At 48.6% G+C, this 25,640-nt stretch overlaps 1 protein-coding gene across 1 annotated transcript in view; it reads right to left on the reverse strand.

Moving 5' to 3' along the window:
* Positions 1–19,860: 19,860 nt before the first annotated feature.
* Positions 19,861–25,640, reverse strand: part of LOC138563343 (uncharacterized) — a 119,049-nt gene continuing 113,269 nt past the window's right edge. The window contains exon 2 of the mRNA XM_069642828.1: positions 19,861–20,764. Within this exon, the coding sequence (XP_069498929.1) occupies positions 20,245–20,764 (520 nt within the window). The 3' untranslated portion in view covers positions 19,861–20,244. The remainder of the gene's footprint in view (positions 20,765–25,640) is intronic.

Consider the following 25,640-nt stretch of genomic DNA (forward strand, 5'->3'; position numbering starts at 1 on the left):
TTGTGCCACTGAATCTGGAGAGCATCCCCCAGAGAAGAGGCTCTGAGTCCGTTCCTGGAAGCGTAAAGAGTAAGTTTCTTGTTCTCTGATGTCAGAAAAAGGTCCACTACTGGAGTGCCCCATTGGCGCAAAATGCAGGAGAGAATCTCTGCGTTCAATTCCCACTTGTAGCAGGGTATCATCTGCCGGCTGAGTGAGTCTGCAGTCACATTTAATTGACCCGGAATGTACACCGCAGCAGACAAACACCGTGCTGGATGGCCCATTCCCAGATCTGAATGGCAAGAACGACCAAGGGTGGCGACTTGGTGCCGCCCTGCTTGTTGATGTAAAACATGGACACTCCGTTGTCCGTGCGGATGTGAACCACCTTGTTCACTATGGACGGCGTGAAGGCCTTCAACGCCAAGAAACTCACCAGAAGCTCTAGATAGTTGATGTGGAGCTGTTTGTCCTGTGGTGATCAGAGATCGAAAACCTGGAGATGATCCATTGTCACGCCCCACCCCAACAGGGAGGAGTTTGTGGTAATCGTCAACTGCGGGCAGGGTTCCTGAAAGGGAGCACCCACAGACAGATTGCTTGTCGAGGACCACCGAAGAAGGTCTGTCATCATGTAACATGGGACCGGGATCATTTTGGTATCCAGAGCCATAGCCTGAAGCCAGGAGCTCTGAAGAGCTATCTGAGTCCGCCTCATATTGAGGCGCGCAAGGGGAAGACCAGCACACTCGAAGCCATGAGGCCCAGAAGTCTCTGGAACCTCCAAGCTGACATGTGCGCCAACTGAATGAACACCTGACACGTGGCCAAAAGATCCGCCATCCTGTCCGCCGTCAAGTTCACTTTGCAGCTACCGTGTTCCAGCAGAAACCCAAAAATATCAGGTCCTGAGAGATCGTCATGGAGGACTTCTGCCAATCAGTGCTTTGGCGTAAAGCGCTATATAAACAAAATAAACATAAACATAAATTCACTGATAGCCCGAGGCAGAACAGGAGCTGAAGGAGGATCTGAAGATTGGTCGAGGATGCCAAAGGACAAGGACTGCGCAGAAGCCAGTCATCCAAATATGGGTATACATGGTCACCCTGAAGCCGAAGGAAAGCTGCGATGACCGACATCATCTTCGTGAAGACACGCAGTGCTGAGCTGAGACCAAAAGGGACCACCCGGAACTGGAAGTGCTTCCCTCCCAGGGAGAACCGTAGATGTTTCTGATGCAGTCTCCATATAAGAATATGCATATAAGCATCCTGAAGGTCCACTATGCTGAGCCAGTCGCCCGTCACAAGAGAGAACTTTATTTGGCAGGGCGTGATCATCTTGAATTTCTCTTGGGGGAGAGGAAGGTTGAACAGGGAAAGGTCGAGGATGGTGTGCAGGCCAGCCTGGTTGCGTTTGTGCACTGTACACAGACGAGAGTAAACAAAACCTCCTCGCTCCGCTAGGGGAACGGGTTCTATCGCCTTGAGGTCCAGAAGCTTCTGGACCTCGGCCCTAAGGGACGGCGTCCCAGTCTGCTGGAAGGGAGGGCTGAAGGGTTGGGTAGGGGGAGGGGCAAGCGGAAGCCCCCCAGAGCGATGGACAAAACTCACCGGTTCGGTGATGGTCTGCCATGCCTCCAGATGAGACGAGATTCGTTCTCCCACCGGCGTCTCGTGCGACTGCCCAAACATATCATTTTGCAGACTTTTTGGCAGAGAGACTACCTGTCCCTGAAGAGGAGGCTGATGGCCGAGAGAAAAACCGGCCTGTTGCTATTTTTGATGGGACCTACCAGCAGGAGGATCAGTCATGCGTGATCGGCGGTCTTGGAATCCCCTAAAGACAGAGAAGGATCGGGGTTGAGATCCAGATCTCTGCGAATAAGGGACTTTGGACGAGCCTTCGTCAAAACCGACAAGGACTTAGCGGTCGGAGTGCTCGCCTTGGTCCTCGTGAGCTCGTCATCCCTGCAGGAATGAAACAACTCCTTACCGTCAAAAGGCAGGTCCAGAACTTTATCTTGGACCACCTTGGAAAACTTTGTGGCATGGTGCCAAGCTTGACGAGAGGTGTCCACCCACAACATAAGGCCACACGCCAAAGTATCGACATGGTGTGCTGCGCCTCAAGTATGTCCTGTGCCTATACTCTTGCGTCAGACAAACCGGCCTTAAAGTCCTCCAGCCTATCCGTAGGAATAAACCCGTGAAATTCTGCCAAATCTCTCCAAAGTTTCATATTAGCTGCTGCCAGAATCAGCCCAGCGTTCGCCTGACACAATTGTAAAGCTGAATTGGTGAAGATTTTCTTGCCCAAGGAATCCAACAATTTGTCTTCCTTGGCCAGAACTTGGGCCACAGCAGAGGAGGTTGCAGAGACTGGCTTGGACTGTAGAGTGTTTGCCTCCACCACTGTAGAAGAAGGGAGCGGGCAAGACGCCAAGGCTATTTCCTCGGAGGTGTGAAGCCTGTAACCGGCATCAATACTCTTATTCACATATAGCCCGGTGTAGGTCTTATCCAGGACCTTGCGGGCCTCGGCCAAAACGTCCCTTTGAAGGAACAGGCTGATGCGCTCCTGCTGCGACAAAGTGAACACCCCAGAAAGCACCCCCTCCTGTGGAGCGGGGCCTCAGGAACTGGAATGTCAAGAAGGTTCATCATGTCCAGGACCCGGTCGTGGAATGCTCTGATAGAGCAGGGCTGATCGTCGCCATCCTGAACTGCCAAAGGGTCGTCCAGCGCATCGGGTTCAGATGGCTGAGGTACAACCGGTGTCAAAGTGTTGTCCCGATCCGCCAATGTCTTCTCAACCAGAGACAATAGAGGCAGAGGAGGAAGAGCCGGAGGCAAGCCAAGAGGAAGAGGAGGAATAACCGCCACAGTGGCGGCTGTTGGGGCAGGAACCACCGCAGCGACAGGGGCCGTGGCCGGATCCACCGAGGGAACCCCCAAAGCAGGGGATTGCAAGGGAGGATCAGGCTAGATCTCCTTCAACTGCCCCTTAAAATACTCCCTCATAGGGTCAGAGTGCATGCACCTATGAAACTTCCCGTAAAAAGCATCCTCAGAAGATGACCTATGCGTTGGGGTTTGCAGAGGCCGCTCGAAAGGGGTATAGCCCAACAAACGCAACGATGAAGGCTGCCAGAAAGGCCCGCCGCCAATCAAGTCTGTGTAGACCAACGGGGTAGAAGAAGGAGGAAGCAAGACTGTATGCGGCAGCTGCATCCAAGCACGCCAGTCGTAGGAAGGGTGGAACGGATTTGCACCGTCGAAAGCACGTGGAGACGACTGCTCACCAAAAAGAAGGTTCCCAGCACCCAAGGTCGACTGCGTAGGTGTAAGGAAAGAATCCAAAATGGCCACCATAGACCATGAGGGGAGGCTCGCCATTTTGTCTGCACCTGAAGAGAACTGCGTCACATGTGGAAGTGAGGCGGGAATCTCCACAGGCCAGTCAGGGGTCTTGATCGAAATTCTAGTCTTGATACAAGGATCCTCAGCAGAGCCAGTACTGTGGGGCCTCGGATGTTTACTAGACATCTTAGAGATTGCCCTCAAATTAGCCGTGGCTAAGCCGGTAACAAATGCCCCCTCAACAGAACCGGTATCACCACGAGCGCGGGAAAAATGAGGAATCCACCTCACAGAAAATACCTTTGAAGGCCTCTCAGTTCTGTCGGTACACACCTTAGCCTAGAGAAGAGGAACCGCAGACCTGCGTCCAATATTTATAGCACCCTCAAGAGGGGCCTCGAGCTGTGGCTCGGTACAGAAAGCCTTCATAAAGGCATTGGGGCGAACCCCGGTGTCTGTAAGGGAAGCTCCAGAAGAGGAGACCTTGGAGCGAGCTCCAGTACCCAAAGCCTCAGAGGAACTGGGGCGTTTAGCACCTGATAGGTGAACCTCGGAACATAATCGGCGTTGGCAGGCCCCTCGTGGGAACCCTCGGAGAAAACGCTGGTACGCCTGTTATGCTTGCAAGGCACGTCAGATAGGACTAGGGTAGTAGAGCTGTTCAAGCCCCTCCCAGACCTGGAGGATCCCGGGAAGGAGTCCCCTGACCGGGGTGCCCTAAAAAGTAAAGAACTTACCGGGCGTCTTTTCTTCTCGTCAATGAAAAGTTGAAGATGTGGTGGAGGAACTCTCTGGAAGACTTCCTCCCACCGACGAAGACGACGCTGAAGCGCCCAAAAGGGAGTCACAGTAGAAACACGAGTCCCAACGGTGGTCCGGTCCCAGACACTCCTAGCAGAGAGAATGGGGAATCCGCCCCAGCGAACCGACTTTCACAAGATGAATAAAAGACAAACCCATAAACGATCCGGCATACACAGACTATGCAACCGCAGAACCGGAGCAGGAGAGAAGGACAAGGGAAAGAGAAAATATATCTTCCCTGTGATGCAAGTGCATCCAGTCCTGACCGCTTGGAGAAAGGGACAGAAGGGCGATGGACGGGCAGAGCTCAGGATGGCAGGGTTACGGCCACGTCCAGTGCCCTGCGTCAAAAGAGAAGAAGTACAAATGTTTTCAATTTGAGGCATTTTTAGAAAAAGTGCTCTGGTCCCGTCACACAGGATGGAATGTACCAAAAGGATGGAGGAAAGGGGACGGGACGTAGGAGTAAAAAGCCTATGTTTTTGTGGGCTCAGTAAGTGAACGTGCATTTCTGCAGTAGAGGCAAGATCACATATTGATGTCAGCCGAACTAACTGTGGAGAATAGTTGTTGTATTGTCCATTGAAGGACGAGCCAGAAAGGGAGTCGGAAGCAGTCTGCAGGTGCAGTGATAAGGGCTACTGGGAAAGAAGGCCAGGGAGAGAAACTGGGTTTTTTCACTTCCAACTAGAATTTTCCACTCTTGGCCTCTCATGCTTATTGTCAGCTCTTCGGCAGTGGGCAGTCTGGTAACCTAGAGCGGAGGGGACTACCCCATAAGAGACGAGGTATTCCTCTTAGGAAGATTCAGATTGAACTGGACCCCGGGTGATGCAGTCTCGCTGAGAGGGAGGACGCTCTGCTCCAGACCCTGTTAGTACGAGTGATTTCTCTGCCTACCTGCTCTGGGACTAAGCAGTGTTGTGGTGGCCGAGATGAAGGTGTCTTCTGAAACCAGTATAACAGTGTTGCATTTTTTCTTTGTTCTTAGATAACTGACTATATCTGTTGTGTGTGTATGTTTATTAGAGATTGAAATAAAGGGCCTATAACGAGCCATTTATTCTATAACGATTGGTGTAAGTGTGATTTCTTGCCTATCTGAGTCCAATAACTTGTTTTGTTAGGGTCTAGGGGGATGTACGTTTTTCGAGGTCCCTCCACGTGGCCGAGTAAAAGCAAAACATGCCTGCAACGTGTCCCATTGTGCAAGTACCACCTGAAACCCTATCCCGCCTGCTGGGATAGCTGTCATGGCCACTAGACAAGGGGCCAGTCCTTCCTCATCCCCAGGGTCCAATTGGACTCAGTCCTGGCGTCTTTGGCGCCAGGCTCATGTAAAAGTGTGCCTTGCACACTCTGTAGCAAGGACGTGTGCAGCTGGGCCGGGTGTGGCCATAGAACAGAACTGGAAGGCACGTGCCAAAGTCCCAGGGAAGGGCAAGGTGGAGTCAGTAGGCAGGGCTAAAGGGAGGGGCTGAGCCAGCCTATATAAGGCCAGCCCATCCACGTGCCTTCGCTTCGCGTTATTCTGCTTTTAGCAGCGTAACGCTCACCGCTGTGTTTACCTGTGCATCACGAGATTCCTGCAGCTCCATCCTGAAGACATCTTTAAGCGCGCTCCTTACCTGCTGCCTGCCACTACATCGCTGTGCGCGCCACTCACCTGAAACCAGCTACTTCATCGCTGAGGGCGCTCCTTACATGTTGCGTGCCGCTCACCTGAATCCAGCTACTCCATTGCTGAGGGCACTTCTTACCTGCTGCCAGCCGCTACATCGATGTGCGCGCATCTTACCTGCATTCCATCACGGCCGGAGTCGGAGTCTTCATCTTACCTGCATTCCATCACAGCTGGAGTCGGAGTCTTCATTTTACCTGTAAGTAAGCTCCTCTTCGCTCCATTATCTTCGCAGTAACTTCATCCTGCAACCGTGAATCTTCATCGAGCATCCGGACGCCGTCGGCCTGCATCTACGAGGAAATAAAGAACACAACAGGTTAGAACTCATGTGCATACCGAACGCTTGGCCACGCCATACAAGAGACTAGAGTTTCCTTATAAAGACCAATTTACTGGTCACTATTGAAACTCCGTCAGCCTCTAGAGACTTCCGGACTCTCCTCGGTCCCGATTACTTCTCCGTACCTATGGGGATGGAACGAGACATTGAAAGAATTATTATTAGACGAAATTCAGACAGACTAATCGGACAATAGTCATAACAAAAAAACTTATCTTCTAAGTGGATTGTTCGCAGCTGGTCTGGATCAACACTCCCATGGACCAGTGAAGCAACTCGGTCCATTCTACGCGCCCCTGCTAGGATAAGCAGGACGGATAGCTCAACATTACAAAACTACAGGTGAGCTTGTATGGGAAAGCGCTTGCACACTGTATTTTGGCACGAAAAGGGTGGGGGAAGTCACGATACCCCCCATTTTCATTGCCTCTCATCTTTACTCAGGGGCAACACCTGTCTTTCGAGCAGCAGGTCCAGCAACCATCTGGAGGGGAAGGCGATTCCAAGGAGTCGAATCAAGGGAGGGCTGACCAGGTCACCGTAACAATAGCATGATCCACAATACGTGCCTTACACTTGCATTACTGCCTGCTCACCATGAGGCCTCTGTACCACAGGGCCGCCTATACAACGTTAGCTGGGATATTACGCAATTTTAACCTATACAATGTTAGCTGTGATATTTTATGACCTGTGCTGTGCTGACCTTCTGCTATATTAGTCTTGCTGATGTACTTATCGTACCCTAATACACTGCCATCACTACCTGGAACGCAAACTACACTGTTAGCAACGTTAGTCTGGGTCTAGTATAGATACTGGCCCGTATTACCTGTATCACCAATGTCATGCAATGCTCCTTAAGCCCCTGTCATTCTCACACTAACCATTGACCAGGTGATTATACGCTTGAACTACAGATGGGTAGCGTACAGTAGGAGATGGAGATCCCAAACATCAAACCTAATGCTAGTGCCGGCCGCTACCAATACACGGAAAATATCCACCATGTAACACTATGTCTACCTCACTACCATAAATACACTTCATAATGCCCACTAAATTCCTCCCTGCACTTCAGTATGCCAATACTATAACCAGCATAAAACAAGAGTCCACACTAAATACCTTTTCCACACTCACTCCTAACCAATGGATCTTGCTATATGCCACTCGGCCCACACCTAATCAACCGTGTCCAGTTAACACTAGGAACTCTATACTAGGATCTCAACTCACAAATGGCCAGTCGCAGCTGACCTATCGTAAAAAAAGATCAAGTACAAAGGACACTCCCACTAGGACTAAAGGGACCACCACAACACCTACAAAGTTTGCAGTAACAACATTCAGAATTATAGTATTAAGCACTCTCCTGCTAATCTAAAATATCTCTGCAGGCCTATGATCACGCGGGACAGTCCCTCAACCAACCTATCCACAGACACTACGTGTACCGTACCTAACACCAAACTCCTGCTGCCCACACAAGACATGACTCACCACAAGACTCATCTCTAACCCAAACCAACACACACACCTACCTCTACAGGAAATCGGCTATTAACAGTCACGTCTAACTCAGATATCCCTTTAATCAAGGGTGCACTCATTAATGCAAGATCGCTCCTGGATCATGCGCTAGATATTTCAGACCTTATTGTGACTAACAACTTGGACTTTTTAGCAATTTCGGAAACCTGGCTCCATTCAGCAGCAGGTCCAGCTCTCTCTTTGGCCATTCCTGAAAATGATACCATTTTCACAATGGACAGAGAAGCCTCCAGAGGCAGAGGAGTTGCCTTCATTGCAAAAAATCAGAGAATCAGAGAACTTCCTAACCAAAGGTTCCCTCAGGAGAACTCCTTTCCATGAAACTACCTCTTACTGCCTCCCGTACCTTGAGTATCCACGTCATCTACAGACCGCCTGGTCCTACTTCCTTATTTGAGGAAGATATCACACAGCTCCTTACATGGAACACCAAACCAGGCTCCCGAATTAGGTTGCTGGGAGATTTAAATCTAGGTTTCAACAACGCCAATGATGACAACGTCTTAGCCTTAGCCAATACTATCACTGAACTGGGATTTTCGCACCGTATTACCAACCTTTCTCACAGCAAAGGCAGAACTCTGGACTGGCTACCAGACATAAATTGTGACATTAAGATTCTTTCTAACACACTGTGCGCCTCGCCCGACCATCACGTTGTCTCCTTCACCATCCAGGACAGCCCTCTCCTAGACTCTTGCTCTATCCAATCATTGTAAGCACTCACTAGAAATAAACGTAATATTACATTTGATAGATTACTGCCCTTATTGCACCCTATCACCAATACCCTAACCATGCCAGTGCGTAACCATCATCATTGCTAGAGTTGTACAATCAAACCCTACTTCAGGCTGTAGAAAAAGTAGCACCTTCAAAAATGCGTAAAGCCAAGCCGCTTGCACATCTAAACACATGGTACACTACCAACCTTAAAACTATGCGCAGTACCAAAAGAACAGCAGAAGCGAATTGGAAAAAAAAACAACGGTCCTCAACAAAGAAGTTCACTACCGCCTCTAACTATAAAGTTGCCATCCTCCAAACCAAAAGTACCACTTACAACAAAAGAATTATGAACACTAATTCTGGTACCAAAGAATTGTTTACCATCCTCCGAGAACTAGAATCTCCTGTGCCACCACAAGAACCCTGCACCAAAGACTCGACCTGGTGCACAAACATTCAAAAAGCCTTGCTGAACAAAATGTCACTCCTACAAACGAAAATTGAAGCAAAAATCTTAGTTTGCCACTTTACACCCAATTCTCAGAGCCAAGGGATTTCCCTTACGAAACCTTTCACGCCATTTGGGTTTGCCCCTGTTTCTGTAACAGAAGTAAAAAAAATATTTCTAGTCTCAAATCGTCCAGATGTCAAGGCGACATCTGCCCAGCTATAGTCATCAAAGATGCGTTGGAGGAGCTCGCTCTATTCATCACGTCCATAATAAATGCCTACTTCGAAACGAGCACTGTCCCGACCAACCTGAAAGATGCCTGGGTCCTCCCGTTATTCAAAAAAACCACCCTAGACCCTTACATCCCTACCAATTTTCGGGCTATAACAACTGTACCTTTCCCACTCAAAATATTGGACAGGGCGGCATACCTGCAAATTCAAAACCATTTAGAATCTAATAATCTCATGGGCCTTCAACAATCAGGCTTTAGACCAGGTCACGGAACTGAATCAGCTCTTATAGATCTAAAAATCCAAATGGATGAACTAAAATACAATGGCAATCTATCGCTCCTCCTCCAACTTGACCTATCAGCCGGCTTCGACTTGGTCAGCCATAAATTCCTCTGCAAACACCTGACCATAGCGGCCTACTTCTCCACTAAAGCCTCTCTATGGATACAGTCCTTCCTCGCTAACAATGAGGGTATTCACCCCCACAGCATCCGCTGAGCCTGCCCACCCTCTTGTGGAGCACCGCAGGTCTCATGTTTTTCCCCTACATTGTATAACATTTTCACTAAGCCACTTTTTGACCACTTGGATGACTTGGGTGTCACCTACACAAATTATGCGGATGACACCCAAATTCTCATTCCCATCACAGGCTCCTACGACACTGACTCCAAACTACTCAATGAAATATACCAAACCGTACATGCTTGGATGGCTATCCACAGCCTTTGTCTCAACGACGATAAAATTGAGTTACCCCTTATTGGATCGCAGAACAGACTAAACAAACCAGACGACCAATTCAAATCCTTTAACATCGACAGCATCACTATCAAAGTCTCCAAAGAAGTAAAAACTTTAGGTATTTACCCTAACAAGACAAGTTAATGGAATGGCCTCAGCGGCGGCCTACACATCGGAACATATTAATGCCTGTAGACCTTTCCTTTCATCATACAGCTGCATTACCTTGGCACTCATTATCTAGACTAGACTACTGTAATGCCTTGTATGTAGGCACGAGCAGACGCAATGTGAAAAAAACGATAGGTGTTACAAAATAATGCGTTAAGAGCAGCACTCAATATCCCGAGAGCCAACCACATTACCTCAGCAAGACAAAATGTCCACTGGCTCCCAATCCAGGATAGAATTGCCTTCAAAGCAGTATCTCTAACACATAAGTGCCTCTCAAATTCAGCCCCAAAATATCTAGTGAACAAATTTACAAAAAAATCAAACTAATAGACCTACCCAGTCCACACATGCATACCTTCTAAAGATCCCTAGATTTAAACTACAAAAGGCAGGGGGTAACAGCTCCCCGGTACTAGATTTCCATGCCCCCATTTCTAAGAGCAGAACCGTCCTTTTGGACTTTCAGAAAAAATGTGAAAAGTTGGCTCTTTGCACATGAGCACTAATGTCTCTCCTTTGTTCATAATTGTATCTGTACTGTCATGAAATGCCTCTGTCAGAATGTTTCCTTTGTATCACTAATGTAATGTCTTTCACTTTTGTAACAACACTGTAATCTTCAACGAATGTGCCCAGATACCTTTGGGTTAGGTGCACTCTACAAATAAATAAAAACGCGGTGCCTTCAGGAGTCCAAAGGTCCGCTCAATGCACACACAGGTCCTGCTGTGTGCGTAGTTACATGTAATGTCATGGGGCACACACATTAGTCATGTGAAATGCGTGATGGTGGACTAACATTTTGCATTAGGGCAATGGACATCATATGCATGCATATGGAGACTCATCACGTGGCATGTGCCGCTACAATTTCTCGGCATGCAATGTCAATGGTATCACGCGTTATTTGACCTTCACATGCACACTGTGACATTGCTGTAGTTGCTTGGTAATGTGTTTGTTGGTGGCGTGTTGCTGTAGACGGCCTTGGGCCTGTGTATTGCTCTCTTGCTTGTGGCATGCAGGGTTTCCCAAAGGTCTTCCAAGCTGATTTTGGGGGAGTTGGGCAACATTGCAGGGTGGGTGTACATGTGTACATGGCTGTGGCACTGGTAGGTCTGCAGTTGGGCAAGGCAATGCTGCCATTTGTTTGGTATTGCTTAGGATCATGCATGATGCATTCTGGTACCTGTAGTCGTGTGTGATTTACAATGATGATTTATGTGTTGTACAGCATGTCCGTGAAGGTGTGGCCAACATGTACATGCACCTTGGAGTGTACTCTGACATTGGTGCTGGGGCCGCACAGGTACTACACTTGCATTTGCTTGTCAGGACATGCTTTGTGTCATTCATTGGATAAACCCCACCCCAATTTGGCCAGGTGCTTCACAGTGCATGCATGCTGGCAGATTTACTCATCCATTATCCATGTCTGTTGTCCCCTGTGCCTCTCCATGTATCCTATCAGTGTGCTGTTCCGTAGGACCATGGAGTCGTGGGTGGAACCTGGGTAGCGGGCACAGCAGTGTGTGATGAGGTTGGAGTCTCAGGTGACCTGCACATTGAGGGATTGGTAGTGCTTCCGATTCCTGTAGACTGCTTTGTGGGCCTGGCAGACCACCAATGCAACATAGGTGCAATCCAAGGCTGCTATTACATTTGGCAGTTGGGCTATGCCATAGAACCTTGCCTTCATGGCATTTACCAGGGCTGGGGTGGTGGGCAGTGCAGCACCTGGGCCAACAGTGCAAAGAATGCATCATGGCCACTGAGTGCTGGAAGGTGCCAGTAGCTAAGAATTGGATTACGATCACCAGCTTCAGCAGTGGGGGCACAACTGTCTGGATGTTTATCCTTCTCCCTAGGTCGTCCTCTACTGTGCTGAGCAGCTCCGTTATGGTCTGCCTGTTGAGTCGGTAGAGAGTCACCAACTGGGTGTCATTGAGGGTACAGGATGAGGGCCTGACTCTTGGGATGGGTGCATAGCTTGCTTGGGCTCTCCTCACTCTCCTCCTCCTCCTCCCCCCCACCACCTTTACTCCTTGTGCTCTGGCCTGGTTGACCTGCATCTCTACTTCCAGGTGCAGCTGCCTGTCCCAGCTCACAGCAGGTAATGGCAGCATGGTGCTGGAAACAGAGCTTGGGGTAGGGGTGTGCCTTATGTAGCCGTCTGGGGTGCATTGGGTGCACCTGTGGCTTCATTTATAGCACCTGTGCTCATTTACCTCCAGCTGGAGGTAAATCTCGGCTGTATTATCACTGGTTTTCGGTGCTAATTCTGCTGTACATGGACTTGTGATATGGCTATAATTGCGCTCTGTGTTGAAGGCGCTATTAAAACAGACTGTGATAGCGCCGGCTGTAATAGCGCCGCTGTAATATCGCCCGTTCATTTCGTGGCCGGCTGTATTTGCGCAGAGTCGTAATCTGGTGGAGCAGTATTGGCGGCACTAATTCCATTACCACTGTATTTAAGGGCTACCACCCCACTCGTGATGAGGCCCCAAGACCTCACGGGCCGACTTAGCATCCTCCCTGTTATCAAAGTACACCATTGTGGTGTGTTCCATTAGTGATGGCTATACTTCTGCCACCTTGGCTTGCATGCAAAAGGGTATTCTTCTGTGTCTCATGGTTCTGGATTGAACCGTTTGGCAATATGGGACTTGATGGTGGCACCTGATGAAAACAAGTCTTCTCTGCCTATGCCCAAAGACTATGGAACCTCCTCCCCGTCGGCATCAGACTCACAGACACGCTCCTACAATTCAGAAAAGAACTCAAGATCCACCTCTAAAAGGAGTCTCTCCTCCTCAACACCTAGGCCATCACATCGTCCTTCGCGCCACCTGACTTGCTAGATGCCGCCCGGTACAGCTGCACCCCTCCTCTGTGGCTCTCTGTATCCTACCCCGCGCTGTATATCTGTTCTATTGTTACCACTGAAAAGCACTCCGTTTTGCCTCTGTACTGTTGTATACCTCTGTAAAGCATGCCGTTGTTTTTCGAGGCTAGGTCCACGTTCAGTAAATACAATAATAATAATACCATACCTCATGAAGTTGATGCTGGCGAATGTGTTGCAAAATCCATCAGATAGTTTATTCCGGGCAGACGTGTTTGCATTGTCTGGGAACCTGATGAGTTCCCGCTCCACTGTTTTGTAGGTGAGCAACATGTCTAAACCAGTCTTGCCCTAAATGCTCTCTCCTGAGTCAGATATCCCTTTTGCCACTGTGTAGAAGTGAAAATGCCCATCAATGGGATGGGTTTGTCATGTTATGATAAGAACTTTTTTTACTGCTTAAAACACCAGATTAGTAGTCTCCAAGTGCCCAGGCTTGCCTAGACATTAGCATATTGTGTCCCTGGCATGGGCACCCAGACTCTACGTAGGCGGAAGAAAAAGGCAAACAGGGAAGATTAGATGATGGGAAAGAGAGTAGGTGACAGAGAGGGAAGGATGGAAGCAGCGCAGGCAAGAATATTTGGTGGTAGTTTCAGATCGATAAAGAAGAAAAAAGTAAATCATAATGTCATTTGATCAAATTGAGTTATATTTGTGAGGCGGATTTGAAAAAGGAAGCAAGCTGTGTTTGGATGCACGATGGGCAGGAGATGTGCTCATGTGGACACTTGAAGTTTGCTGGTTTATTTTCCAAGGCTTTTGAGTTTAAGCACAGGGTGAACACTGAAATTGTCATTCTCCTACGTCCCGTCCCCTTTCCTCCATACTTTTGGGACATTCCGTCCTGTGGGACGGGACAGGAGCACTTTTGTAAAAAAGCATCACATTTTTCAAAAATGTGTCCTTCTCTTTTTACACGGGGTACCGCACGTGGCCGTAACCCCGCCCTCCTTAGCTCTGCCCAGCGCATCGCCCATCAGTCCTTTTCTCTGCACGGTCGGGACTGGATGCACTTGCATCTTCGGAAGACTTTTTTCTTCCAGTTGTCCTTCTCTCCTACTCCGGTTCTGCGGTCACATAGTAGTCCGTCTATGCCGGAACGGTTCATATTTCCCTCTTGTTCTTCTTGCGAACGTCGCTTCGCTAGGGCGGATCCCCATCCTCTCTAGTTAAAGTGTCTGGGGCCGGATCAGCGTTGGGACTCGTGTTTCTACTACGATTCCCTTTCGGTCCGGGCACTTCAACGTCGTCTTCAGCGGTGGGAGGAGGTGTTCCAGCGCGTTCCTCTGCTGCATTTTCAGCTCTTCATCGACGAAAAGAAGAGACGCCCGGTAAATTCTTTACTTTTTAGGGCACTCCTTCCCGGGGTCCTCCAGGTCCGGGAGGGGCTTCAAAAGCTCTGCTACCAGGATTTCCCCTCAGGTGCCTTCCAGCCTAATAGGCATACCAGGGTTTTCTCTGTGGGTTACGTGAGGGGCCTGCCTACACCGGATCACGATCCGAGGTCCACCATTTGGCTGCTGATAAACAGGCCAGTTCTGCTGAGGCTGTGGGTACCGGAGCTTGCTTCGAGGTCTCGTTGTCTGGAGCTTCCTATACAGATACCCGGGTGAGCCCTGAGGCCTGTGTCGAGGCTTTCTCTACCGAACCACAGTTCAAGGCCCCTCTCGAGGGAGCTTTCACTGGACTCTGTTCCGAGGTTTCTCTTTCTGAGGCTAAGGTGACTGACAGAACTGGGAGACCTGTCAAGGTCTTGTCGGTGAGGTGGATTCCTCAATGTTCCCGCGTTTGCGGTGAGACCGGTTCTGTCGAGGGGGTGCAGAGGGAGGTCGCTGACCGTAATTCCTCTGTTACCGGCGCTGCATAGGTTCCTCTTTTTGAGGCTAATTTGGGCTCTGATAGAATGTCTGAGAAACATTCTAGGCCACACAGTACCGGCTCTGCTGAGGTTCCTTGTATCAAGGCTAAAGTTTCCATCAAGTCCCCTCACCAGTCTGTTGAGATTCCTGCCTCACTCACACATGTGACGCTGACAAAATGGCGGCCCTGCCCGCGTGTACTACGGTGGCCATTTGGATTCCTCCCTTACACCTACGCCATTGGCGTCGTGTGCTGGGAGCCTTTCTTCAGGTGAACATCTTTTTCCTAGTGCGAATCCCTTTCGCCCAGTTTACTAGTGAAGTGATCGGATGCCACTACTGCACACAGTCTCGCTTCCTGCTACTTCTGCCCTGTTGGTCTATGTAGACCCGGTTGGCGGTGGGCCTTCTTGGCAGCCTTCCTCTTCGCGGTCTTGGGCCTCTGCCCACATCAATGCCTAAGGCTTCCGCGGAGGATGCCTTTTTCGGAAAGTTTCAGAGGCTTATGCACTCTGACCCCATGAAGGAGTACTTCAGGCGTCTGTTCAGGGAGATTTGCCTCCCGACACCTACTCATGTTCCGACTGTTCCAGTCATGGCACCTGTCGCCCCGGCAGCAGTGCCACATCTGCCGACCGGCCCACCGACAGCCCTTTCCGCCCCTGCCTCCCTTGTCCCCGATCGACAAGTCTCCGGGAGAGCCAGATGGCGATGTGACGCAGGTCGAGCCTGATGCGCTGGATGACCCTCAGGTGGATCAGGATAGCGAGGACCAGCCCCGCTCTGTTACAGCGTTCCATGACCGGGTCCTGGACATGATGTATCTTCTGGATGTGCCAGTACCCGAGGCACCTGCTCCGCAAGAAGGGGTGCTTTCTGGGGTGTTCACCTTGTCTCCTCAAGAGCGCACCGGCCTGTTCCTCCAGAGGGACGTTCTGGCCGAGGCCTGTAAAGTCTGGGATAAACCACACTCTGGGCTGCATGTTAACAAAAGAATTGATGCCCGTTACAGGCTTCACACCTCAGAGGAAGTAGCCTTGGCATCATGCCCGCTCCCTTCCTCCACGGTGGTAGCGGCTGCCATGCTGCAATCCAGGCCGGCTTCCGCGTCTTCTACAGTAGTGGCTCAGGTTCTGGCCAAGGAGGACAAGCTTCTTGACTCCTTGGGCAGGAGGATTTTTGCTAATTCTGCGCTGCAGTTGCGTCAGGCGCACGCAGAGCTCATTCTAGCGGCAGCGAATATGAAAATGTGGAGAGGTTTATCTGATTTTGAGGAGTACATTCCTGCAGACAAGCTGGATGATTTTAAAGGTGGCTTGTCAGATGCCAGAGTTCTGGCGCAGGATATGCTAGAGGCCGCTGCGCATCATGTTGACACCTCAGCTCGAGGCCTCATGCTGGGGGTAGACACCTCTCGTCACGCTTGGCTTCATGCAACAAAGTTTTCTAAGGCGGTCCAAGATAAAGTTCTGGACCTGCCTTTTGACGGCAAAGAGCTGTTTCATTCTTCAATGGATGTGGAGCTTACTAAGACTAAGGACAGCACTCAAACAGCCAAGTCTCTGTCCATGTTGGTAAAGCCACCGTTCAAAGCTCAGAGAACGTCATCTCAGCCTCGATCCTCCTCAGGTTTTCGAGGGTTCCTGGATTGTAAGTCACGGGGACAGGTAGTCTCTCCGCCGAGAAATCGGCTAAACGATGTTTTTCGGCACTCGCACGAGACTCCGGTGGGCGGACGCATTGCATCTCACTTGGAGGCGTGGCAGACCATCACCGAAGATCTGTGGGTCTTGTCCATTGCTCGGGCGGGTTTCCGCTTGACCTCTACCCCACCCTTCAAACCGCCCTTCAGGCAGTCGGGACGCCCTCCCTCAGAGCCGAAGTCCAAAAGCTTCTGGATCTCAAGGCGGTGGAACCCGTTCCCCTAAGGGAGCGAGGGGAGGGCTTCTACTCTCGTCTGTTTATGGTGCCCAAACCCAAACTGGCTGGCCTCCACACCATCCTAGACCTTTCCCTGTTCAACCTTTCTCTTCCCCAAGAGACATTCAAGATGATCACGCCCTATCAGATAAAGTCCTCTCTGCAGAAGTGCGACTGGCTCAGCGTGGTGGACCTCTAGGATACTTATATGCATATCCTCATTTGGAATCTGCATCGGACTGTGGACAGAATGGTGGATATGTTGGCCACGTGTCAGGTGTTCATTCAGTCAGAGAGCATGTCGGCCTGGTGGTTCCAGAGGCTTCTGGGCCTCGTGACTTTGTGCGTGCTTGCTCTTCCCCTTGCTCATCTCAAGATGGCTCTTCGGAGCTCCTGGCTTCAAGCAGTGGATCCAGACTCCAAAATGATATTGGTTCCACCTTTCATGATGACAGACCTCCTGTGGTGGTCTTCTCTCAGCATCCATGCCCCCAGGGTGAGTTGCGCTGTCCTTCTAAGGCAAGGGCTTTTAGAAAGCCACTTTCTGTGCCCATTATATAAAAATAAAAAGCACACCAGCGCACTCGGCGCTTTCAGGCCTCCAGTCCCCATGTTTCCTCCTCCCCAAAGCCAAGCCCGCCTCCCGACCCTCCCGCGCGCCCGGTTGGCCCAGGAAACCCCTCCACAGAACCACTAGGTGCGCGGCGTCCTCGCCGGCACCATTCGGGACCACCATCCATGCCCCCAGGGTGAGTTGCGCTGTCCTTCTAAGGCAAGGGCTTTTAGAAAGCCACTTTCTGTGCCTATTTTATAAAAATAAAAACGCACACCAGTGCACTCTGCGCTTTCAGGCCTCCAGTCCCCATATTTCCTCCTCCCCTAGGCCAAGCCTGCCTCCCGACCCTTCCGCGCGCCCGATTGGCCCGTCTCTCCATATCTAGAATCCTCCCAGGGCAGCACCCTGCCCGGCAGCCCCTGGGGCTAAGGGCCCCGAGGCAAAGGGCAGCTCCTACAATGGCGCCTAGAAAGTGTCTGCAGGTGTCAGCAGGGGAAGCCAGTGAAGCCAGCGGTCAACAGACACCAACAAAAACTGTAAGTGTGGCAGGGGTGGGGTGTAGAGCAATTACTCTACTCCAGAAAGCCCCCGCCACTCTACCTTACCTTCCATAACATAATTTGCCATAGACTTAAACCATGCATACTTAGAAAGATTTGTGAACATCAGCTTTAATCTGTTAAGGAGAGAATTGTAAATGTCGCCTTGCATTGCATACAATCATACTTGTCAATGTCGACAAGTACCACACCTAGAGAGAACTGTGAACATTGGCCTGCGCCGCATCTAGATAGGTCTCTGAATTTTAGCATGTGCCACCCTTAAAGGGAATTTTGAACTCTAGTCTGTGCCACATCTAGATAGGATTGTGAATGTTAGCATGTGCCACACTTAGAATTGAGAACATTATTCTGCGCCGTATCTAGATAGAATTGTGAATGTTAGCATCTGCCACACTTAGATGGAACTGAAATGTTAGCATCTGCCACACTTAGATGGAACCTGAATGTTAGCATGTGCCACACTTAGAATTGAGAACATTAGCCTGCGCCGTATCTAGATAGAATTGTGAAAGTTAGCATCTGCCACACTTAGATGGAACCTGAATGTTAGCATGTGCCACACTTAGATGGAACTGAAATGTTAGCATCTGCCACACTTAGATGGAACCTGAATGTTAGCATGTGCCACACTTGGAATTGAGAACATTAGCCTGCGCCGTATCTAGATAGAATTGTGAAAGTTAGCATCTGCCACACTTAGATGGAACCTGAATGTTAGCATCTGCCACACTTAGGTGGAACCTGAATGTTAGCATGTGCCACACTTAGATGGAACTGAAATGTTGGCATCTGCCACACTGGCCTGCGCCATATCTCGATAGGATTGTGAATGTTAGCATGCGCCACACTTAGATGACACTGTGAATGTTAGCATGTGCCACACTTAGATGGAACCTGAATGTTAGCATGTGCCACACTTAGAATTACGAACACTGGCCTGCGCCGTATCTAGATGGGATTGTGAATGTTAGCATGCGCCACACTTAGATGACACTGTGAATGTTAGCATGTGCCACACTTAGATGGAACTTGAATGTTAGCATCTGCCACACTTAGATGGAACTTGAATGTTAACATCTGCCACACTTAGATGGAACTGAAATGTTAGCATCTGCCACACTTAGATGGAACCTGAATGTTAGCATGTGCCACACTTAGAATTGAGAACACTGGCCTGCACTGTATCTAGATAGGATTGTGAATTCACCAATGTTAGCATGTGCCACACTTAGACGGAACTATGTAGGTCAGCATGTTAAATGTTATATAACCCACTAACCAATATAAGCTCAAACTCTCTGCATACTTATATCACTGAAAAACTCACACAACCATCTCTCGCACAACAAATAATAAAGCACCCTCCTAGGTTTCAAGTGGCGGATGTTGAGGGAGGTCTAGGTGCCACGTGGTTGTCCTGCTTAGGGTCTGGTGCAGACATGATGGTCATATCACCAAGGGACCCGGCTGTGGTGTTTCAGAAAGTGTGTGAATTTCACATGGTGGGTCCAAGCAGTTGCTTGGGCTTGTCATCCCAGGCGTTGGGCGCCAGAGAGGTCAGGAACTCCCTCCTTGGTCTCTTTTTCAAGAGCAGGGACAGGCTCTTAATTGGTATGCCATGTTGTCACCATCTCATTGTCCTTGCTTGGTGTGTGCATGTGTGCCAGTGCTGCGTTGGCTCAACGAGAGACATTTAGGGACAAGGGCATGCAGCCTCCACACATACCACATAAGACAGCGTGGTTGTGATCAGCGCCGTTCATGTGTCTCTACGCGGGTGCCACCATTGCGCAATCTCATAGCCAGCCTTCTCGGGTGCTTACTCCACATTGTGACAGTGAAAGCACCCCCCACAGAGATCCCTATGAAATCCAGCTAGAGCTGTACTTTGGCAAGCACGAGGAGCAATGCCCATGAGCTCAATCCCTCTAAATGTATTTTAACTCTTAAATGCCTGTGAAGTGAAAGGTAAGATGACAAAGAAGTCATTATGATCAAAGGTTTAATTACAATCCTCAGGATTCAGAGCTTCTCCTGTAAGAATGAGGCCGATGTCTCCAACCACCCCCTCTAAGGCACGTGGTGTTGGGCATCAAATTAACATACATGCGCAATGTGAGTGCCCAACATTGCAACTTGTGCGTTTCAAAATGATGTTATGGTGAGCTTGGCATAAGAACATTATCTAGATACATGATGGTGAGGGGATTGTCTGATTCACATGTAGATAGCCTGGGTCTCAGAGTGTAGGTCATCAGATGTTGAAGGAGTGGGTGACCTCAAGAGTGGGCCAACGTTTGCAAAAGTCGTGATTGTATGACCGCTAAACGACAGTGGAATGCAGCAAATCACACACTGTAGCTGTGAGTCCGCTATGGGTCGAACATGTCCAGGCCTTCGGTGGCGAGCACCTCCCTTTCAAACTCTTTCACAACTTCTATTAACGATGCCAATGGGAGGGTGCACCGTTTCAATGTCGGTGGCAAATTATTTTCTCTGCAAATGAAGCAGTCCCATGGAGTATCCTTCAAATGGAAGTCCACCTCCCTTGCCAGGGACTCCAAAGCTGATGCAAAGATGCCCTTCTCAGGTCCCCGGTAATCCTGGAATTCCAGCAGTGTGGCTTCCATCTCTTTTAAGTAGTGCAGGATATTGGTCAGGCATCTCCTGGCCAACTTCACAATGGAAGCTACGGTGGCCGGTATGGGCTCCTCAGTGCGTAAAGCTACCAGCGAATACCAAATCGCACCCTGGGCATGCGCATGATGTTCCGGCACTTTTCGAGGCTGCATTCCAGCGGCCATGGTCTGCAGCTTCTCTAGGCACTTGCTCAAGGTGTCGGCAGCTTTCAGCACTTCTGTCACGTAACCTTTGATATCCGTAGAGTTCCTCCTGTGAAAAGAACAAACGGGAATAAAGCATTAGAATGATATAAATATGAATGATCACTTATGTATTACCCACAGGCAATGCTGTTCTAAGGAAGCCAAGACATCCCAGATGTTGCTGAGGTGAATCCCTGAACCAACAAAATGTGGCCATTACTTCATTGCCTCAATGCGCACCCTTCAACCCCCCAAAAAAGTGATGCTCTTGGCCCTGAAATAGCAGGAACACCCCTGACCTGTGCTTGGGGGCTTGCCAGACCATCATCCTTTCATATGTGCCTGCTGTTGCCAAACAAAGGCCACAATGATGCCTAAGGCTTTGCGTGGGGACGCTAGGGAACCAGAACAATCTCACACCATAAAAGCAACAGCTGTGACTCTGAATATTAAGTGCAACCACGGTTATAAACGGTCAGTGCCCTGCCTTTTCTATAAGACCACAGAGCAAGTTGCCTTGAGGCATTTGAACATCAATGCACTTAACACTGTGTGCATGGATCCTCATCAAGCTGGTTTGGATCCAGCTGCAGCACTAAGATGGGAAAACCCCAGGCCCTGTCTGATATCTGACATGGCGGGTGCCAGGGGGCCGGTCTCCTTGTGCTGCTAGACCTAAATGCTTATTATTTTCAGAACAGAGTTATGCATTTGGGCAGTGGCAGCAGTACTTCCATGAAGCTTTACACGCTCTTTGTGACCCTCTAGGTATATTCCAACAGATTGCAGGTGGTGTTCACTGTGCATTTAAAAAACCTGAATCAGCATATACAACCTCATAAGTAGAACAACAGAAGAAAGCACGGCTACCAATATCCTACTCCCAATAACATCTAGTTGGGGGCGTGGGCCTTTCCCATCTTCAAGCTAAGTATTTTCCTGCTGCCTGGCTGAGATAAGGAGCCAAGTGAGGGAAGGATTTCAACTTCTCTTCTTTACGGGCCGCCCCTCAATCGCTTTCAACCAGAAGAAGACGTCCCTCCAGTAAACCCGCACTAATCAGCAAGAGCCCCACATATGAAAAAAGGCCACCCTTACCTCATATATTTACCAACGACCTTGACTAACGTCTGGGTGCCTTAATGCCAATCTAACTGGTGGTAGGCGGCATCTATGCAAAAGACTAATGCCAGTGAGTGATCTGGATGCTCTATATGCCTTATTGTACAGAAGAGCCCACAGCCCATTTGATAGGTGGGGGAACCTAAAGGCAGCTTCACACCTACTCCCCTTGGATCCTCTTCTCAGGTGCCCACGGAAAGACCATCGCTCTTGGATCCTAACCGTGAGGGTGGAGATGTGAGGGAGGATTACCTGGGTGGAGGGTCCTTGAGGAGTGGAGAGAGGATGTCTTTAGGCGATACATGGTATCCTCCTTTCCCTTATGATGGTAAACCTTACCCTCCCCGTACCTTTAGAGGTTGTTGCCAATAATTTCCTTTCATTTCCCCTCAGTCATACCACTCTGGTAGTGGGACGAGGAAGAGGCGACTAGGAGCTCTTCACACTAACCTGCAGTTACACCACACTAGTACTGAGATGAGGAAGAGACCTGGAAACTATTGTGAGGGTCAGGCATGTCCAGCGAACACCAGTAATTGTGGTCAGGCAAACAGACTCATGGGCTTGCACCTGCAACCTGTTGATAGGTCACAGGTGCATAAAAGGTGCACATTTAAGATCAAAGAGACACAAATTAAAACAGCAGAAAACGTCAAAACACTAGGCATATATTTACAGGTATCTTTGGGAGCAGAAGCCCATACAGCCTACCTTAAAAGGACCTGCCAATATCATCAGAAATTATTGAAAAAAATCAGACCCTTGCTGAGTCAACAAAATAGCACAATCATAGCTAGAGCCACAATTCTCTCCCGGTTAGATTATGGAAACTCTCTATTATTGGGTGCCAGCAGCAAATGCCTAAAACAATGCCAAGTGATCCAGGACAAGGCTATAAGAACAACCACCGGCAAACCTAAGAGAGAGCATGTCACAAAGGACAGAAAGGATCTGCACTGGCTTGCGATCGAGGAGCGTATCACATTTAAAACCATCACTCTGGTACATTGATGTCTATTTGGTAAAGCGCCAACTTACCTAAAAAAACAATTCAAGTGGCATGAATCACACTGTAACTTGAGATCAAACAATACTGGCCTTCTCCAAGTTGTTCCAGCTTAAAAAGCAAAGGGTCTAGGCAGGGCTTTCACGACCAAAGCCGCCCTAAAATGGAACAAACTTCCTCCCATACTGAGATTGGAAACTAATCATTTACACTTTAGAAAACAATTAAAGACACTTCCGTTCAAATAAGATCCCATCCATCTGATACTCCAGCTAGTTTAATACTCTTATCTATATGTAATGTTCTATGTGGCACCTGCCAAGTACCGTTTTTTCTTGACATTTCAAGTCTGTCTTTTTGAAATGCGCTCTGATGCGTGCGGGCTGCAGCGCTATATAAACATATAAATAAATAAATAAAAATAAAAGGTGGAACCGCTAGCAAGGAAAGGAAACCCAGCAGGAGAGATGTCAGACTGGGTGTTAGGGAGAATTCTCAAGAATGTGCTAATTTCCCTTACCTTTTGAGACCCCCCAGCAACTTTGCTGGATTTCTAGGATTGGATTTTTTTACCTGGGAAGAGTGTGAGCCGTTTTTTCCCACTCTTCCATGTATTTTGATGTGTGTTTTACTTTTGTGTTCTTTGGTTATGGAGTTTTAAAACAACTCCATAGGCATCATATTTTTCTGTGTGCCACGCAGCACCTACAGTGTAGTGGCACAGGGATGTCTTTCAGACTTCCCAAGGTTTAAATACCTTCTCTGGGACCGACTACTGTCTCCCAGAGCATGTAAAGTTAAATTGACATTACTAGTCTCTTTAAATTTACAGACCCAGCACACACTATCTTCCTAAAGAGTGCTGGAGGGGTTGCCTAGCTTCCCCTGAGTCAAAACACTCATGTAACGGTCAAATGTTACCCTTTCCTACATTAAATGGCTAGTGGCAGTTGTTTAGATCAAACTACTGTGATTTTTCCCGACCGCTAACAACGGTAGCTAAAAATTGGGCCAGCCATGTTTTTCAATATGGCACCCTAGACCTATCTGTAAAAACAGACTCAGGTCGACTTTTTTGCCATTTCTTTTAGGAAAGGTCCTTCTTGTGTTTGTCTCTGCGCACCAAACCATGTGTGCACTAGTGCCCCAACCGGCCAATAAAGCTGGGGGTTGCCCAATAGCACTTTAAGATGAGTGGCAGCACCCGTGAGATGGATGGGGATGCAGATTTATACTCTAGCATCAAATCAATAATGACAACTCAATAGTTTGGCAAAGGGAGTCAGTTTAACGACAAGCACAAAAACGGGGAGTTCATGAACATCAGCAATCTCTCGATCTTCCTACTCGCTTCAACAACTCCAACGAACTTAATAAAAACACATCTTTTATACTAAAAGTTCATCATCACTGACATGTAACGCTTAAAATGTTGCATGCAATTCTATTGGTTAAAGGAAGGTAACTTTAATAGAGGTACTATATCTGTATATGGTAACGGAGTGAGGGGATTGGATAAACAGTGTCATGTGGGGCATCTAAGCCCTTCCTTCAAAATGGCTACTGTAAACCTCACTAAAAGTATGACGTCTCATTGGTTCTACTAACTATAGTACCCTAGATAACTTGGTCCACTATGATTGGGTTGGCAACAACCCCACTCATATTTTTCCACCAGCCTAGCAGCGTGCAGAATAGCTGGCCAGGTGCAGGGAGTTCATCTGCTCCCCCAGCCTCCCTCCAATTATTTGAACAATCAATCATTACTTCAGTGGTCGTGTGCCAATTATTTCTTTGTATTTTGGCCTCGAGACTGCTTCTTGGTCTGGAAAAGTTAAGGCGTCTGGGCATGGCACCAATCCATGCGTAGGTGTGAAAGTTTCATTGCTTCTGCTCGCTCGGTCACATGATTCCAACACCGTGAAATCGTCTTATTCTCCATGTAATTTGTGTATTTGATTTAATTTTGTCAGCCATCTGCCTTCTGTGGCTTATCTTGACCTTTCAGAATAGGTTACTCTGTTCTTCTCTTCATTAATTGTATTCACTATTGGGCTATTTCAGCTAGTACGACCTTGGCTTCTTGGCATGACTTGCCTTCGTCTGAGTTTTCTCTCTGTCCTTAATTCTCGATTTTCCTATTGCGAAGCTCTCCTCTTGAGACCTTAAGTAACCTTTTGTCGGTTCTGCTCTTGTGCATAGTGGAAGTATGCTTGTATAAAGTGCTCCTTTGGATGTAGATATGTATATAACTGGCGCTTGCCGCATTCTATCTTACTACTAAGCATAAGCAAGCCTCACGATTCTTTGCTTCTTGTGGTTCCATGCATATGTACACGTGTAAACTAACTGAATATCTTCATCGTGCTCATGGCATAAGCTTCTAACATTTGACATTGTTATTTCACCTTTAGGTTCAAGATGTCCCTTATCCATGGTGTTTCGTCTCTTTTCGTCATTCGCAGGTCGTCATACCTTCTATATGTGAGTCAGTCCGGGTTCTTGTGAACAAAATGATTGTTGCACAAAGTGAACCTGAGGTTATAGTAACATGGGGCAAACCCAGTTAATGGAACTCCAAAGGGAAGCACCACAGGAGTAAAAGAACCTCTGGAAATGGCGAGGGTGTTCTTTAAACCCCTCTGAAAGCTTGTGGTGACAAGACAGCACTGGTAAACCAGTGATGCCTATAGCCCTGTTAAAGTTAGCATTGGAACAATTGCATTATCCAGTGCACATGTCAAAAGAGAATCTAGCAGTAACGATCGCTGAAGACTGGTTTATACCAAACTTAGCGGAACACGTTGCATTTTTT

The sequence above is a fragment of the Ambystoma mexicanum genome, unplaced genomic scaffold, assembly GCF_040938575.1.
Source record: "Ambystoma mexicanum isolate Mex_15411 unplaced genomic scaffold, UKY_AmexF1_1 Mex_scaf91, whole genome shotgun sequence".
NCBI classification, from domain to species: Eukaryota; Metazoa; Chordata; class Amphibia; order Caudata; family Ambystomatidae; genus Ambystoma; species Ambystoma mexicanum.